Source organism: Volvox carteri, assembly GCF_000143455.1.
Source record: "Volvox carteri f. nagariensis unplaced genomic scaffold VOLCAscaffold_31, whole genome shotgun sequence".
Classification (NCBI taxonomy): Eukaryota; Viridiplantae; Chlorophyta; class Chlorophyceae; order Chlamydomonadales; family Volvocaceae; genus Volvox; species Volvox carteri.
The window spans coordinates 1095441-1112413 of NW_003307574.1; the positions used below are offsets into that span (position 1 = coordinate 1095441).

General features: G+C 56.5%; 1 protein-coding gene across 1 annotated transcript in view; it reads right to left on the reverse strand.

The window, feature by feature from the left end:
- VOLCADRAFT_105651 (uncharacterized protein) overlaps positions 1-16682 on the reverse strand; it is a gene marked incomplete at both ends in the record, with an annotated part of 33133 nt that extends 16451 nt beyond the window's left edge. Inside the window, 27 exons of the mRNA XM_002952696.1 lie at positions 32-98; positions 464-655; positions 889-1082; positions 1266-1380; positions 1643-1773; positions 2111-2180; positions 3138-3266; positions 3864-3896; positions 4299-4415; positions 4768-4893; positions 5154-5240; positions 5794-5974; positions 6286-6371; positions 7362-7442; positions 7630-7786; positions 8231-8377; positions 10736-10815; positions 10930-11266; positions 12087-12187; positions 13387-13797; positions 14322-14620; positions 15044-15172; positions 15492-15666; positions 15907-16011; positions 16261-16295; positions 16450-16512; positions 16598-16682. Coding sequence (XP_002952742.1) covers positions 32-98; positions 464-655; positions 889-1082; positions 1266-1380; positions 1643-1773; positions 2111-2180; positions 3138-3266; positions 3864-3896; positions 4299-4415; positions 4768-4893; positions 5154-5240; positions 5794-5974; positions 6286-6371; positions 7362-7442; positions 7630-7786; positions 8231-8377; positions 10736-10815; positions 10930-11266; positions 12087-12187; positions 13387-13797; positions 14322-14620; positions 15044-15172; positions 15492-15666; positions 15907-16011; positions 16261-16295; positions 16450-16512; positions 16598-16682 — 3733 coding nt within the window. The remainder of the gene's footprint in view (positions 1-31; positions 99-463; positions 656-888; positions 1083-1265; positions 1381-1642; positions 1774-2110; positions 2181-3137; positions 3267-3863; positions 3897-4298; positions 4416-4767; positions 4894-5153; positions 5241-5793; positions 5975-6285; positions 6372-7361; positions 7443-7629; positions 7787-8230; positions 8378-10735; positions 10816-10929; positions 11267-12086; positions 12188-13386; positions 13798-14321; positions 14621-15043; positions 15173-15491; positions 15667-15906; positions 16012-16260; positions 16296-16449; positions 16513-16597) is intronic.
- Positions 16683-16973: the final 291 nt, after the last annotated feature.

Genomic DNA, 16973 nt, shown 5'->3' on the forward strand with positions numbered 1-16973 from the left:
GNNNGGGGGGAGGGAGGGGAAAATGACGAACCACGTGAACGAGTGAAGCTGCTGCCAAGGAAAGAGTGCTGCGGCAGATGTACAGTACGGTAGCAGAACTGACCAGTCGGGGAGGGGGAGGGGGAAGAGGGGAAGGGGGAAGAGGGGAAGGGAGTAAACTACGAGGGGGATAGGGGATAGAAGGGATGGATGTGTACGTATAGGACAAGACGGAGAGCAGACGAAAACGGAAATAAGAGCTAGGGTGCGAAGTAAGGCGGGGGGGGGGGCTGTTGGAGTGCGGTAGGAAGTGTGCCGCCCAAACCGCCCGTGTACTGCACGTATCTACAAACCTTCAAATCCTTCCCGCCAAAAAATCCAAAAAAAGCAACATATCCGCATAAGAACGTACAGCTGCGCATGCATGTGCACAAGCGCCGTACCGCCGTACGCCGTACAATGCCCCACGGAATGACCGACCGACCTGTGGGAAGAGGTAGTTAGCGATGCGGCACACGCTGCCAGGTGCCCCGCCGGCCTCCGCCTCCTCAGCCAGCCGTGAGAGGTCGCTGTCCGGCAGACCCACCACACTCAACATGCCGTGGGGCCGCAGACCGCTGCCGGGGGGGGCGGCGGCTGCGGCTGCGGCCATGGCCTCTCCACGCGCCTTGACCACCTGCGGAGCGGGGGGGAGGGGGAGGGGGAGGGGGAGGTGGAAAGACGATCCACGAGTGTGTGTTTATGTGTGTGTGTGTGTGTGTCAAGTGCAATTGTGCATTAGGAAGGCTTTGATTGAAATACACACACACACACACACACACAGAGGGGAAACACACGATTGGCGTTCGAGGATTCCAAAAGCCGTGTCCCCCCCCTCCCCCCCACCCCGGGCCCCTGAGACCCCCTCACCCGCAGGCCCTCCTCGAAGCTCAGGGCCCCCGCGAACACCAGTGCTGTGTACTCGCCGAGGCTCAGTCCAGCACACGCGCTGCAGCTGTCAACGACCCGCGGGTCACTCTGCCGCAGCAGCTCAACCGCCGCAAGACCCGCCACAAACAACGCCGGCTGAGCCACCTTTGTGTCGTCCAGAACGGATTGCGGCCCTATGCGGATGTATGTATGTATGCGGATGTGTGTGCATGTATGTATGTGGGTGTGTGGGGAAGGGGAGGGGAAGAGAAAGTTCAGGAATAGCACCACCCGCATGAAACGAGTGGCAATATTGATATAGATGGTCGGTAAAAGGCCACAGCAGGCCACAACAGAGTGTCGTACAGATGTCGTACCTTTCGTACAGATCTCCAACAAGTCGTACCCCAGCACCTGGCGTGCGGTATTCAACATGGCCGCCACGGCAGGCAGGTTGGCGGCGGCGGAGAGCATACCAACGGCTTGGGAGCCCTGTAGCGGTTGGCGGTTGGGGGTTGGCAGTTAGGGGATTTGAGTCGAGAAAATGTCACTTTAAGGAATACGAGGGTTGGGTTAAGAAATGAACCCACACCCACACACGGGCCTCCAAATGCAGCTTCATCACTTATGCATGCATAGTAGACTAGTTCAGACACGACATATATGCAAAGGCCTTGTACAGGGCACCTAGCAATACGTCCTTGATAAGTTCAAGACCCGATTCCGACAGCACTCAAAAAATCGATTGTCGTACCTGCCCCGGGAACAGGAAAACGACACGATTGGTAGCGACGGGAAGTGGTGGTGGTGGTGGTACGGCGGCCGCCACGGACGACGCCTGAGCTGGGCTGCCGTACGACCCGAGAACTTCGCTGCCGTCGCCACCTGGGCTCGGAGGGGGGAAATGGGGGTGAGATGAGGACAGACGGGATATCGCCGGTCTGTATGGTGGTGGTGATGGTGATGGCGGTGATGGCGGTGGTGGTGGTGGTGATGGTGGTGATGGTGGTGGTGTTGGTGGTGACGGTGGTGGAGATGGCGGTGGTGACGGTGGTGGAGATGGCGGTGGTGTTGGTGGTGTTGGTGGTGGCGGTGGTGATGACGGTGGTAGAGATGGTGGTGGCGATGGAGCCCCCACCCCCTAGCCGCACCCCAACCAGAACACCCCCAATCCCCCACCCCCCATCCACCCCCACCTCCCAACACCTCCCAGGCACCTTACCTGCTTCCAGGCTAGACAGGAACGCCGCCCTCTTCTCCCTACGAGCTTCGCGCTGGGAGCGCTTCTCCGCCTGAGGAGGACCATCGTACGTACGGCATTTGTACGGCATTCGTATGTCATTCGTGCGGCATTTGTACGGCATTCGTACGGGCGTACGGATAAGGATACGAGAGATGATGGCGGGGGGTGATGGTGGTAGGGTTACGACTACCTTGTCGACTACCTTGCCGTGGTGTGGGTGCGGTGAACCCTAGGAGGGGCTCCCCCCGCACCCTCGCCCCGCCTGCGCTCAGCATTCTCCCAACAAAGCAGCTGACCATATATTGAATATTATATTTTATATATTCGGAGAGTATCGCAACTCAAGTTGTAACACGCATATATTACATCATATATTATAATATACATAATAGTATATGATGTTGATGTTGTTACAGGGTGGTATAGCTTCACCAGCGGCCCCCTTTACCTTGGAGGCAGTTCCCTGCTCTCCCCTGCGAGAGTTGCACCCTAATCCATTCACCCCATCCGACTTCAGAATGTATTCGTTGGGTTCAGCAACTCACCACCAGCATCCAACCAAATCTAGCGGATCAACGGCGCCACAACTTAGTTCCTGGTCAGCTCGCGAACTGCTATTCTCACGTTCTACACCGTCCATGAGATGGGGGCCAACCTCCCAACTCAACACCCCTCACACACCGAGGGATCGGCAGGCGGGTTTGTACCCGGACACTCCGGGAGCAGAAGTCAGGCCTTAACCTCTGCCAGCCACCTGCCCAATATATATATATATATATATATATATATATATATGTATATTGTAATAATTAATATTCATATACCCTCCAGAGGACTAAAACACAGGCACGCAGGCTGCCATGCATGTTACACCGCAAGCGAAGCCCACCCCGTGGGTACACATCATCCACTCAAACCCACCCAAACCACCAAGACACTTAGTTCACAACGTGCCAGGCGCTAGTACCGCGCAACAGCCGCACGCTGACGCATGTCGTACACTCACCTTGGCACGCCGCCGCGCCGCTTCCTCAGGGTAGGGATGCACATAATTGTGGGGCCAGGCGCCCACAATCTCGGGGCCGTAGTCGTACAGCGTCCACCAGTCGCCCAGGTCAGGATGCGCACGTGGGGCCTGTGTGTGCGTGTGTGCGTGTGTGTATGCGTGTACGGCACGTACATGTTATCGATCGGTCCGTATGTCACAGGTTCCGTACGAATGCGGGGCCCGTCCGTGAAACCCCATGGAGCATGTTGGACTTGTGGTTGGCTCTATGAGCTGTTGTGAGCTGTGGGGGTGATATTCTTCCGTTCGGGGGAGCTGTCTGGACCCCTCCTTCCCGCCTCTCCCTTTCTTCACTTTCCCCACTTTTACTGCAACCCCCTTCCCCCGTTTTTACCACTTATTCTCCATGCTATTTCCCCCCCCTCCTAAATGCTCTCCCTCTTTCCCAGTAGTGGATTCGGACGCAACCGCGGGGGGGTCTAAACCCACTTCCCGCTGGACGTTTGCGCTTCAATTGTGATGTCGTTTCCCCCTCCCCCTTGTTCCCCTGTCTCAGGCCCCGCTGTCGCCATTCCCCTACACCCCTTCACACCACCAAGGGGTTCCAGATGCGGATTTCTCAAAGGGTTGTGCGCTACAGACCTACACGTCATCCCTCCGCAAGCACATCCGCGCAAAACTGCACAGGCATTACTGTATGACATATGTCGTACAGACTTGTCGTACCTTCGGTACGGAGGCATACTTGTCCTCAAGTGCCTGTTGGGAAAAAGAAGGCTGAGGGAGATCAGGATAGGAAGGATGTGCGTCTGTATACGAGGACGTACGGCATCGGTTAAGTATTCGGTTGCCTTCCGTGGCTCCATGTGAAGTTAAGGGGCCATAAGGCCCGGAGCAGTCTGGTGCAGAGGGTTTCGGAGCCATCCATTTTTCAGACAGACACCCAAACAGAAAAAAATAGTCTTGCGGTAATGAGAAATGGCTCTCAGAGCGCCACCTGTTTCTGCCCCTCTCCCTTTGCTCCTCTCCAGATATGCTGCTGACGCACGGACCGTCATCACCCTGAAGCCGGTGGGTAATCCTCAGCTGCGACTCGTGTGGCGTCACCCCAGTCATTCCAGCACCACACAAGCCGCCCTCCCTGGCGTTAGCTCGGCTCACCTGTAATGCGGCCCTGACCCGTGGGTCATCCACGGCCACCTGCTGCGGCGTCTTGGCTCCCGGATCTAGATAGCTGTCGTAATCCTCCGTCAGAATGGCGGGATCGGCCCCTCGGGACTAAGTGCACGGGTACGGGTGCAAAGTGCGTGTAAGTGTGTTTTGCGGGAAAGTGAGTGGGGTGAGGGTCCGGCAGCGAGGCAAGATGTAGGTTTTTGGATGGATGGACAGACAGACAGACAGACGGACAGGCGAGGGGCTGGCCAGAGAGAGGGAAGCCTAAAAAGCGGGGCCCCCTGTACCTGGGAAGGGTCGCAGGACACGGGGTAGGGGGGTAGAGGGGTAGGGGGGGGAGGGATGTGTTTGGGGTGGATGGGCGGTTGGAAGGAGAATGAATCCCTGCTGACAATGCAACTCTTGCCCCATCCCATCCAGAACATATAGTCAAGCCTTGCCGTACACCATGCCGTACCAGCAGGTACTCGTACATCTCTAGGTAGCCGTCCAGGTGGGCCAGGTGGGCGGCCCGGTGGAGGGGGGTAAAACCCCGGGGGTCGCGTTGGTTGACGGAGGCGCCCAGGTTGAGTAAGTGGTGCACCTGGGGGGAGTGGCGGGAAAGGGGTTGGCGGTTGGCGGTTGGCATTGGTGGTTAAAACGACGGAAGTGGAAAATATAATAAGTCTTCAAGCTCAGGGCCCCCCCCTCAAACCCCTCTGCTTCTTCTTCCGCTTCCCTCCGCTCCCCGACCCTCAACCCTCCTGGACCCCCCCGGCCCCATCATAGGCCACCTCAGATCCAGAACCGCCAGCCGGGCCCCCCCCTCTACCCCCCTCAACCCCCCCCAACACACACACCTACCATGTCCAACTGGCGATAGGTCACTGCGAAGTGGATGGGCGCACCCGCACCGTTGTCCTGGGTGACGAAGTACGGATCCACCTGGGTCTCCGGACGGGTATATATACGGCAATGGAGTGGTGTGGGGATGGTAGATCTTTAGTGGTTTAAAGTTACACCAACTTCGTTGAGCTGAGTGGACTTTGTGAGGCGGATAGCCAGGCGAGAGCCGCAGCAGGTCATGAGGGGCCACCGCCACCACCACCACAGCCACCCCCCCCATCACCACCACCGCCACCACCGCAGCCGCTGTGGTGGGGTGAGCCTCTCATGATGCTTCCTTTGCCCCCACCTTGGGCGGCGATTTTTACCTGAGTTCCACAGGCTCGTGTGTTTCTTTCTTTTTACGCAGCTGCTACACATTTCCATGCGTGTGTAATATAAAAGGTAACACGTTTCTAGTTGGTGGAGAGGGGTCTTCGACTGGAGGTCTCTGTCCTCCTTCCCTGGACTCCACTGCTTGCGGATGGGGGCCATTGACGACTCCCGCCCGCCTATGCCCCTCCTCCTCCTCCTCCTTTAAAGGCCAAAAGCACCTTACCAAATGATCCTGGTGCGATGCGTTGGCGGAGCCGGGTAATGTACGGTGTACGGCACGTACCTGCATAATCCTGGTCAGCAGCTCGGGGTCGCCCATCCGCACTGCCGAGTAGAAGGCGAGGGCGGGGTGGCGAGGCTGCGGGGGGTAGCGCCCCGTACCAGTCATATCACGTGGCATGATGGGGAGAGATGGTGGTGGGAAGCCGGGGGTAATGGTGTCGAAAGAGGAAGAGAGAAAGAAGCTGTGGAGGCCAACGAGTGAGGGTGGAGTGGGGCACCGCTGCGGCTGCAGTCGTTGAAGATGTTGCTGCTGCTGATGATGATGCTGATGCTGATGATGCGAGCGGTAGAAGTGGGGAGTTGCGACGGTTTCAGCGCGTGCGCGTGTTTGTGTTTGTTTTAAATTATATATGCACCGATGCGTGGTGGAGGGGGAAATGGATGAGAACCTGATAGGACCCTCGAGATGCACAGTTGGTTCTGATGTGGCTTTGCGCCTTGAACTTGTAATCTAGTTTCTCGGCGTGATATTAGTATCGCTCCTGCTGCTGACTTGATACGAATAACTTGCGTGTACTCTTTAGAGGTGCCCTCTCCTTGCCCTTGGTGACAGATAACGACGGTCAAAGCATATACGCGCTGCGAGGCGCAAAGCGGCACAGAGCGAAATGGGGGGACAGGAGGGCGCTTGGACAATCCTGTTCTACCGCTGCGTGCGGTCGGACATGGCAGCGCATCGTTAGCGATTTTGCGGCCGGTCAAAGCCGCGCGAACGCGAAATTGAACTCGGGAAGATACGAACTTTCTTGGAAGGATCCGAGTGCCAGGCAAGCGCAAACGCCATACAATGTTGCCTGGTCTTCATGACGCTGTAAACTTCTAAAACTTGGGTGGGGTCTTTGCGACGATGTGCCGTAAGGTACACCACTTACGTACTACTAGTGGGCCTGCAGGATGACCAAACAACTGCAGACAGCAGGAAGACGGCTTAGCTTTACTGGCTTTCGTCATCTCCACTATTTGCTGTTTCGAGGCCTTGCTGACGACCTGAGCCTGCAATCATACAAAGTAACTCCAAAGGACGCTGACCATCTATCCATACGACTTGGGACAGTACACCATGAGCCACGCTGTTTGACTTGACAGCTCCCACCTACGTGGATCGTAGACGTATTACTAAATTATCTTGTTACAGTGAGCATCAAGGATTGCCGGTGCTCAAATCTGACCCAACCATGTAACGGACGGAGCCGAACCGCGGCTTCATACTGGAAAAAAAAGGGTTTGCGGGACTTTGCGCATCCGTCGGTTATAGCGCCGTTTTAAGTCGCGATTTTTCAATACATACTCCACCATGCAAAAACCCCTTGGTAGCACAAAAGCAGGTAGCCGCCTGACTGGCGAAAAGCCGACGCACCGTACAGCCACGGCAGTCCTCGTCACCGCCACGCTAGGTTACGACGAGAGCCAGCCTTTGGATCCGTTCCGGTGACAAAATAAAGCACCGTTGCCTACTTTGCACATTTCTCGCATACGCAGCCTGCGCACATAGGCACACAGCCTTGCCTTATAAATATTTGAAAGGATAGATGCAAGATCGCGCACGGGCGCGCCCCGCTCCTAGCAGACCTTCGATCTCAGCAGCCAGGCACAGCAAATGACGGATAGCACCGTCAACCCCACGGTTGGCAGGTACGGCGGTTGAGAGGTCTGGAAGTGCGAGCGGGAAGGATGCGTGCGGGAAAGTTCGGGTGGGAATACGTCCGGAATAGCGATGTCGGCGGCAACAGCAGCTAACGTCTCTCATGCTTTTATACACTTGAATGTCCCGTGCCCCGAACACCTTCCCATACCCAAACCCCAATCCAACACCCCCACTGACCCATGGGTCACTCACCTCCGCTTCCCTATTGCAGTTCCGAGACCTGGGCCCCCCGGAGCGTGGCACCACCAAATCTGATGCCGTGGCTCCCAAGGTCAAGTAACGCGTTCCCCCGTCCCTGTCCTTGTGCTGGAATGTATCCCATATTATCAAGCCTTTCAAGATTACACCTCTACAGGACAGACGGATGGACAGGTGAACCAGGCAGATTGACAAACAAGGCAGATAGGTGCAGAAGGTGCATAGTTGTGAGGAGTTGACGGCGGTCATTCTGGCAGGTTTAGGTGAAGCGCGCTAAGCCGGACAGGCTTGTGCCTATCGGAGAGGGGCTTATGTCAGGTCGGGCCGGGAACACTTCTCCTTTTACCAAATGACCCGCGGCCGGCTGCAGCGGGTGCAGCTGCCCTACCTTCAAACATGTGGGCCCCCAGCCGTCTTGCGGGAAAGTGTGGGTGCGGGCCCGGCCCACCCGACCCGGCTTGTGATATGACAAGTGGGAGGAGGGCGGGACGAGTATGCGTGGCGTGGGCAGGGGAGGAGGGCGTGGGTGTTGGAAGACTAATGTGGACTTGGTGCGCCATCTTATGTTGTCGTGCTTGTCGTAACCTCGTCGTACCGTTCTGTGGTGAGTGTTTGATTGCGTGCAGCTGAGCTGGGAGAGGGGCAGCCGCGTCCCAGCAGTCGCTGCGTTATTTGGACAATGGGAACTCCCGGGGGTGTAACGTTGTGTATGTGCTTGTGCGTGTGTATGCTCGCGCGAGTGCTGCGTGGATGAACGGCGCAAGGGAAATTTGGGTATGTGGTGGGGGAGGTATGTGGTACTCGTGAGCTGTGGTGAATGTTTGCAAGATAAATGCACGGCTTGAAACAACACTTTTTTGTGTTCTGTACTTAGGGTTCTGGGTTTCTCAGGATTTTGGTCCGGCGGTTAGTAGGTTGTAAGGCGTTTTTTCATTTGTGGGTAAGCGAAGGTTTGCGTGTACTGCTATGCCATGCTAAAAACGTAGATGATGTTGAAGATTTTGTCTCGTTTGTCCTCCTCATCGACGGCTTACACAACCACAAAGAATCTCAATGCAACAAAACCCAATTACATGTGCTACATGTGCTTGGTAAACCAACTTTTGTTGTATTTGGTCGCCGTCTATTCGCACACGTTCATTGTCGCAATGCAATACACAACAGCTTTTCAGAGCGTACACATAAAAACCCCTGCCAGCCATCACACTACACAAAGCGTATGTTTAAAACCGACAGGCAACACGAGCAAGAACACATTGCCCAAAACAATTTTAGCAGTGCCGTGCAAACTCCTGCAAAACACAGGCGCAGTATGCACCAAACGCATACACGAAACATACGGACATGCATACATTCAAACATCTAAAACAACTCGCACACACACGTAGCACAATGTATGTGCGCAAACGTGCAGAGGCGAGGTCAACCACACCAGAAACCGGCGCTGAAATTACGTGTTATCTTTTGCACTAGACAGAATAAACGCCTGTATTAAATTTACGCAATCCGGGCTAGGCACCATAAGTAGCACACGCAATTAAAAAAAATGCCGCTTTCGCGATATGCCCGCCGAAAGCAAAGACGAACTGTGTGCTCACAAAACAGTTTCGCCCACCGGACTGGAATTGTAGCGGGATTCACCAGCCAGGTCGGAAACGCCACTACACACCGTCGCTGCGCTCGATAGACCATGCGCTGCACAAAACACATCCACGTAACTGCAAACACGAACATTCATGTAGAAAGCACACGGACACGCACACTGACACAAACCCATAATTAGAGCAATCAAGCGCCCTTAATCAGGAACTGTCTGCCAGAACAGGATTTGCACGCCACACGAGCCTTAACACAAACATAAGGCCTCCAAACCCGACGTCCTGAGATCTAGAGCCTGAGACACTCCTGGCGAGTTTTGAAGCCGCCAGAACGAAGCACGTCTACTTTGCTTGACGCTGGTCCCGGTCGCCGTGGGGGCAGCATCAGACTTCAAACGACAGGCTTAACTGTTGTTTGATTGCCCCGTAATCCTTCCTCGACGACCAAACCTGTACGCTACATCGGGGATGGCACTTTATGAAGCGTAAGGGAACCCAATGTTGGCGACGGAAAAACGGCAGATGCTGTTGCATCAGCATCACAAGTAGCTGCCCAATATAAGCAGCAATAAAAAATGAATCCAGCATATACCAGTGGACTCGGCTGGCGAAGCGACACGCTTAATACGAAAAGGTTTACCATCACACACTCAACAAATCCGAAGGGGGGTCATGCCCTGTATGCCACACCTTCTCAGGAATTCAACCTGGCAACGGAACGCCTAGGTCGACTAGCCTTCATTACTGACTCCTCTCGCTGACAAATTTGACCAACCAAACGCTGAATAGTTGTGCTGCGGCGAGGAACCAAGTGTTCGGCCTTCGGACAGCAAGCTCGTGAGCTCGCCACGCCGTCGATGCCGCACAAAGCGGCTCAAATAGTCCAAGCACCATACCAGCATAGTCTGTCACAATAGGCATACCGGCAGCATCGCCCTCTCCATCATCAACACCGCTATTAGTGCCCTGCCGTTATCTTGCTAACAGACGGGTGAGACTGCTTCGCCACCGCTTCCGCCAGTCGCAACCTCTCCGCTGGTGCAAATTGGCTCAACGAGGCGGCACCTCGCCCATTCAACCTGACCAACCAGGTGGACCAGCTGCTGTGTGACTCCTTGCATGCAGGCAGGTAAGCATTTATAGCTGCCCTTGCTACGGCTCTCGTTGCTATTGATGTTGGTTGACTGCTATCCGTCGCCGAGGCTGTCTCAGCGTGGTGCTGCTGCTCCCCTTTCATATAGTGGCCGTTTGATCTCAACACAGCCAAAGCAGACGAAGGTGTTGCACTGGCAGCAACCACTGTGGCAGCCCCATCCTGATCAGCATGAGCTCTGGCACCAGTGGCGATGGCAACGGTGACGGCAGCGGTAGAGGGCGTGCTACTACATCCTTTGTTAGCGGCGGCGGCATAACCAACGGACAGGATATCTAGGTCACCAGACGCCAGCGGCAGGTTCGGCAACCTGGTGGGCCGCAGCTTCTCAGTGGATGGGTAACCTGACCGGCCCTCCTGACCCAGATGCCCACGGATACTAAACGACTCCTCAAGGCAGTCCGTCTGATTTGCTGCTGTAATCTGGAGCTGCTGGTTGGGGTTTGGAACATGTGTTGCATGGGACCAACCAGTTACTAGGGTCTGCGAGCTCTGACCCAGATGGAAATGGCGATTCCTGGCTTCTTCCAATGCAGCCCTAACCCGCCGGCGGCCCGCTGCAGCGCGGGCAAGCGCCGTCGTGTGCGCTGAGTCCATGTAAGTTGGTAAATGATTGGAGGGTGACGTGCCGGCAACTGTCACTGCCCGTAACAGCTGCGCCGATGCAGCGGTGCGTTGCAAAGGGACACCTGGCTGGCTGACAGTCACTCGGGCACGGGGCCTAGGTGTTTGAGCTTCTTGCAAAGTCGACGCAGTGGCAGAGGTGGCGGCGGTGCGACCAAATGACCGATCGTAGGCGGCAGAGGCAGCCTTCGTATGGCGCTGCGACACCTCTGTGTCAACAGTGGGTACCCTGGCTAGTGCATCGCCAGAGGCACGGCTGGAGGAGGAAAGGGAAGCCGAGATCGATAGGGTTGGGGTGCCAGCAGCCAGCAAGCAAAGGGTTTCCTCCGTCGGCGGTGAGCAGATGACGGTGCCGCCAGCGTCAAACGTGACACTCTTTCGTGACTCCCCTAACCGCGTCGGCTGCGAGAGACCGGAGCTGCTTGGCAGGCGGATGGCCGGCCGAAGCGGCCGCGAGGACAGAGAATGCAATCCCATTCGTGGAGAGAGCGTCGTGCTGCTGCTGCAACTGGTAGAGCATCCCAAAGCATGAACTGAACGCTCATCGTCACTGCAGTCGGCACTGCTCGCAACGCATCTACGATCGCTTTCTTCATCGCTTTCTCCCTGCAGGCTGCTGTGACTGCTTGAGGCGCTGTCCGCAACACTGCAAACTGTAGAGTCGCAAGTTGCCCCGAACATGCTGCATGACGCGCCGCCTGGGCAAGAAGCATTGCTACCTCCAGGACAACAGTCATAAGTGCAACCGCTTACACTGTTGCGTGAAGATGCACTGTCACGTGTATCGCTTATCGGTGACGACAGGGACGACTGCGAATCCAACGCAGTTAACAGCGCTGGTGCAGAGGTCTCCGGGCGCTGTTTTACATAACATTTCCGTGCAAGCCTCGCCATAGATCGCTTTAGCCTGCAGGGTAAGCCGGATAATGGCGGCAGTAAGCCGTGCACAGAATCCGCATCCATGAGGTGAGAGAATAGCAACAACATTGAAGTATGCAGTTCTGCTGGGAACAAAATGAAAGTCGCTGAAGTTCCGCACCAACATTCGCCGACTCGCCGACACACGCCACCCTTACCCGCGTCCATCGGCCCCCAAGCGTTGGGATATAATGTTGCGGATACAGGTCAATCCAGCGCAGATGAAGCAAAGCCACAGCGTGTTGGAGAGGTCCATACCCTCTTGATGCAGTGCCGATGGAACTCACGTTGACTTAGGCAGCGGATCGTACATTATGAACTACAGCAGAGCTGTTGCACCAGGAAAAGTCAGCCAAACAGATAACACCTCTGAAGGAGGGTCACTGCGCCGATGCCTTGCGAAAGCAACCTTTCAGTAAGAAGGACAGCATCAGAGGATCAAACACTTCTATCCAGAAAGTAATTTGCACATCATGCGGCACATGGTCAAAGGGGCCATGAATGTATTAGGAAGAGCTTTAGGTTACACCAACCCGCTCGTCAAACCGTACAATCATGCCAAAATTTACCAGCACACACATAATGACTACGAAAGGTGAAACACATACCTCCGCAGAGGAGCAATCTAAGCTAATAACGGAAAACGACGCCATTAAAAAAGACGAGTTTGATCTAGAGACGAAATACCTACAACCTCGGCAGTCTCATACACATATCCCGCGGCGAAAGGATAAACGTCCAGAGGATGAACGGAACTTATGAAATGTCAAGTGGCACGTGGCTGGTTTCAACTGTTTGCACAAGCGTGCGCATGTCCCTTGGGACGGCAGTTCCGCGATGACCTTGCAAGAAGTGCCCCTGCTGAAAGCAGTCCTTAGCTGTACACGTTGAACTCGGGGTAACAAAGCTTTCAGCCGTGCGTTTGCTTTGTCCTGCAACGCAAGGAGGACAAGTTAGCTCAAAGAGATTTGCGTAACCAGTTTTCATTGAGGTAAGCTAACCCCAGTCATGAACTGCAAGTTAAAATAGCATCCAAATCCCACCAGCGGCATAAAAAAGACAACTGCGATGTCGCGCCACAAGTCCCAAACGTTACGCAGCACTGTGCATGCCTACGAACAGCGAAGTCATACCCTAGCACTAGGCAATACTGTTCGTCCACGAAACACATGCCCGTCTCCTAGCTCCCGCCAGCCCAGCTATACAGGTCGTCCTCAGGTCTCCAACCTAGCCCCTTGCCACCATACTCTCCAGCACCCCAAACTCTCAGCCACAAGGCACCATCGCAATTGGAACGCCTTCCCTCCCCAACCCTCGCACCCCCCACCACAACCCAAATCCCCCAAATCCGAACATGGTGGGATGATACTATTTCTATTATACTACGCCGGCCGAAAGGTGCATCTTAAGGAGAGCGGGGCAATCAGAAGGCACAACGACAGCAGACACCCCGCATACCTGCAACTCCGCCACGCGCTTCAGCGGCACGCCGCGTTCTTCCGCCATAAAGCTCGCCGCCACACAGCCCCAAGCCCCGGCCAGCCTCAGGTCGCCAGTTCGAACCCAGGGCGGCGGCAGCCCTTCCTGCCCTTCACCCTCACTCGGTGCGCAACCGGCAGCATCGACCCGTCCTGCTACCTCCAAACCAGCTGCCGCGGTCGCTACAGCCGCCTCTGGGGACCCTCCTTGTGTGCTGGTGTCACCGACTCCGTCTGCCTGATCGCCAGTGTTGCCGCATGCGTCATCGCCGTTACCGCTACCGCTACCGTTCCCGCCGCCGCCGCGGTACAGTGCCGCCAGGAAGCCCCCGCAGAAGGCGTTTCCGCAGCCCGTGGCGTCCACCAACGCCGTATCCGCCACAGCCGGAACCTGAAACCAGGGGGAGTGGGGCAGTGGGGGCAGTGGGGCCCGATAGGGGAGGTAAGGGGAGCAAAACCCGGTGCCAAGACCCCCACGACCGACCGAGGCAGAGGGGAATTCCCAGATGTGATTACGTATATATATGTATATATAATTACGTATATATATGTATATATACGTATATACATACATACATATATATATTACATTGACGTGACCCCACGGACATTCGCCGGGTAAGGTGGTGGGCTTTTGTCGCCATTGACGCCTCTCACTCTTTTCCCTCACCCTCTTTCCACGAGACAGGAGAGTTCTGGCGTTAGCTCCCGGGAGGGTTTGAAAGGAGGGCGGTAAACGCACAGCGGGAGGGAAGAGAGGTGGGGGTTGAGGAAGGGGAGTGCTGGGGCACCGGCAGCTGGGACGAGGACGGACATCACATCATCACCGCCCCGTTGTCATACCCACCCGTCCACTCACCCGGTACGGCTCCCTTTCCTTTTCCCGCCTACCCCATCACCCACTCAATCACACACCCGGTAGACCTCCACCTCCACCTCCACGTGCTCCTCCACGTGCTCCTCCGCCTGCTCCCCCTTGCGCCTGCCGTCTTGCCGCAACCCGGCACCGTCAGCCCCACCGTCCTGCTGACCATGTTGGTTAGCCAGGGCCCGCTCTGTCACTGGGCCCACCGCCGCCTCAGCCGACACCAGCGGCTGCGGCTGCCGCCTCCTGGCCACCAGCGCCCCCTCCGGCCCGCACCTGACCACCACAAGGTCCGCACCCCCCGGGGGAGACAGTGACAACAGCCGGAGGGCGAGCTGCTCCGGTGATCCTAAAAGGTGGGGTTGATACGTGCGTGTGTGGCAAGGGGGGACCCAAAAGAGGAGGAGAAGGGGAGGGACATGGAGGAAAGAAACGAATGAAGAGACATTACGTATCGAGGGCAGTTTTAAGGTGAAAGGTCGCATCAACTGCCGGCGTCCAAAAGGACCTTTAGAGGGAGGGGGGGAGGGAGGGAGGGAGGGAATACGACGCAGCACCCTGGCACTCCACTGCGACATCCCCTCCTCTTCTCCCCGGTCTCCCCCCCCTTTCTCTCTCCCCTCCTTTCCGCTTACACCCCCTCCACGGTCCGCACAGAGGTGTCCTCCAGTATCCTCTTCCCCTCGTTACAAGCTTTCCTGTTCCCTGCCCCCAAACCTCCCCCCCCCTCATTTCCCCTGCTCCCTCTCGTCCCCGGGGCCCCCCGGCCCACCAGGCCCCACGATGGACTCCGCCTCCCCCTCATTGGGTGAGAAGATGTCGCAGTGAGCGAGCAGCTCCGACACCTGCCCGGGGGTGGCGGCGGACTCAGCCGAAGTGTACGGCTCGATGGACAGCACGCCTGACACGTAACGCATTCGTAGGGGAGTTGGGGTTTCATGTAGCCAGGTGACAGGTGGAATGGCATGGGGGGTGCGAGGCGGGGTGGGGTGTTGAGAAGATACACGATGTTTTCTTACATTTTGTACCAGCTGTACTGGAAGCAGGGAGCACGTGGCCCCACAACGCATACCCCCAGCTCAATGCCAAGCCTGCCGCACCAGGCTCCTCCTCCTCCTCCTCGGCCCCGTCTCCCCTCCGGCCCCTCAGGAGGCCCCGTGTATCTTCACCCCCTCACCTCCTCACCCCCTCACCTCCTCACCCTGGTAACCCAACCCCACCTCCGTTGGCATGAGCCGCTCGCCTGAGCTGGCTCATCAGACGACGAGGCGGGTGCAGGGGGTGGACGCCCAGATGGTAGTTACAGGAGCGCTGAAAATGGGCCGGCATGGTGTCGTACTTGGGGCGCAACATTTCGTACAGCTCCTCGCACGGGTCATCGCGACCCCGCCAGATCTGGGCGGGTGGGCAAGTGGGGCGTGGATGGGTATGGCGCCGCAGGAGTGTTTGTTGGAGGTGGATGGAAGGCTGGGGGTAGTAGACGTGTAGACGTGTGGTGGGGGGATCCAGGGGGGACATAAACCCTCAGATTGAACCCTCGTCGATACCCACATAACCAACCCAACCCCAAGCCAACTCCTGCGTCTGCAAGCTTCCCTTTCCGTACACCCAACCTCACACCCTCCCCCTCGTCACCTGCGTGCGGCGGCCCCATTCCTCAAAGACCTGCCATGCTCGTGGAGTTGGCCGTTGGTACGGCACCAGGCCGGACGTGTCCACGCCAAGCGACTCAAGCCAGGCCTGTGTGGCGATACAGCCGCATATAGCAGCGGTATTCAGGAAGCGTCTGGAGTCGGAGCCTACGATTGCCAACACGCAAAGCTTGGTCCCCAACGAGGAATGAGCCAATGTTTTTTTTGACAGGCTGTGTCCAATCCTCAAAATCTTTGGACCGATGGGCGAGGACCTGACAGAGGTCCATCCGCGGGTGCGCTTAAGCTTGTCTGTCGTTCATGTTTTAGCCCCGGGGGGGTCAAGAGCGCGCCGTACCTTGCAGCGCTGCGGCAGGTCGGGTCCGACTCCAGCTGCGTGATGGTGGGAAGCGAACAGGCGAGGAGCGAATTGATATGCGTATGATAGGAGACGTTTTTAGAGCGTTGCACGGCGCCCCCGCGCGCGCGCCGGTCTGTGAACGTCCAAACGCTGGGGGAGACGTGACGACGGCGTCCGTCCACCCACCTGATAAACCCACAGCAGCGCTCTGGTTGGTCACTAGCTGATAGCCGAACAGCGTCTGCGGTCCTGTGACGGACGCCCAGCCCACTCATTTGCAAGTGATGATGACGTACATTTTACAGACGGCCAGTATGACTATAGGATAACCTACCGCCTCCACCTAAGGCCTCCATGACTGTCTCCCCGTGGGGCAAAACAATGTCGTCCACTATCAAGGTGAAGCACACGCACTCCATGATAACAAGATTGCAAAATTTTAAGCAATGCAGGCCAATGACGAATGGCCTGAGTGCGATTTGCAACAACACAAAGCTTGCAGGCTTAAACAAGTCGTCCTTTGTGGGAAGCAGGCCAATATCCGATAAAAGTGATGCCCAATTCCACACCCCGAGGAGCTACGGCAGACACTACAGGCAGACAATACTCGTTTACAAACACTTTCGTACGCCCTGTACCATTTTGTGCTGACACCAGGGCTAGAATTCTCGCGCCGGAACCAGAAACCGAAACCAAAACGCGCTAGTTAC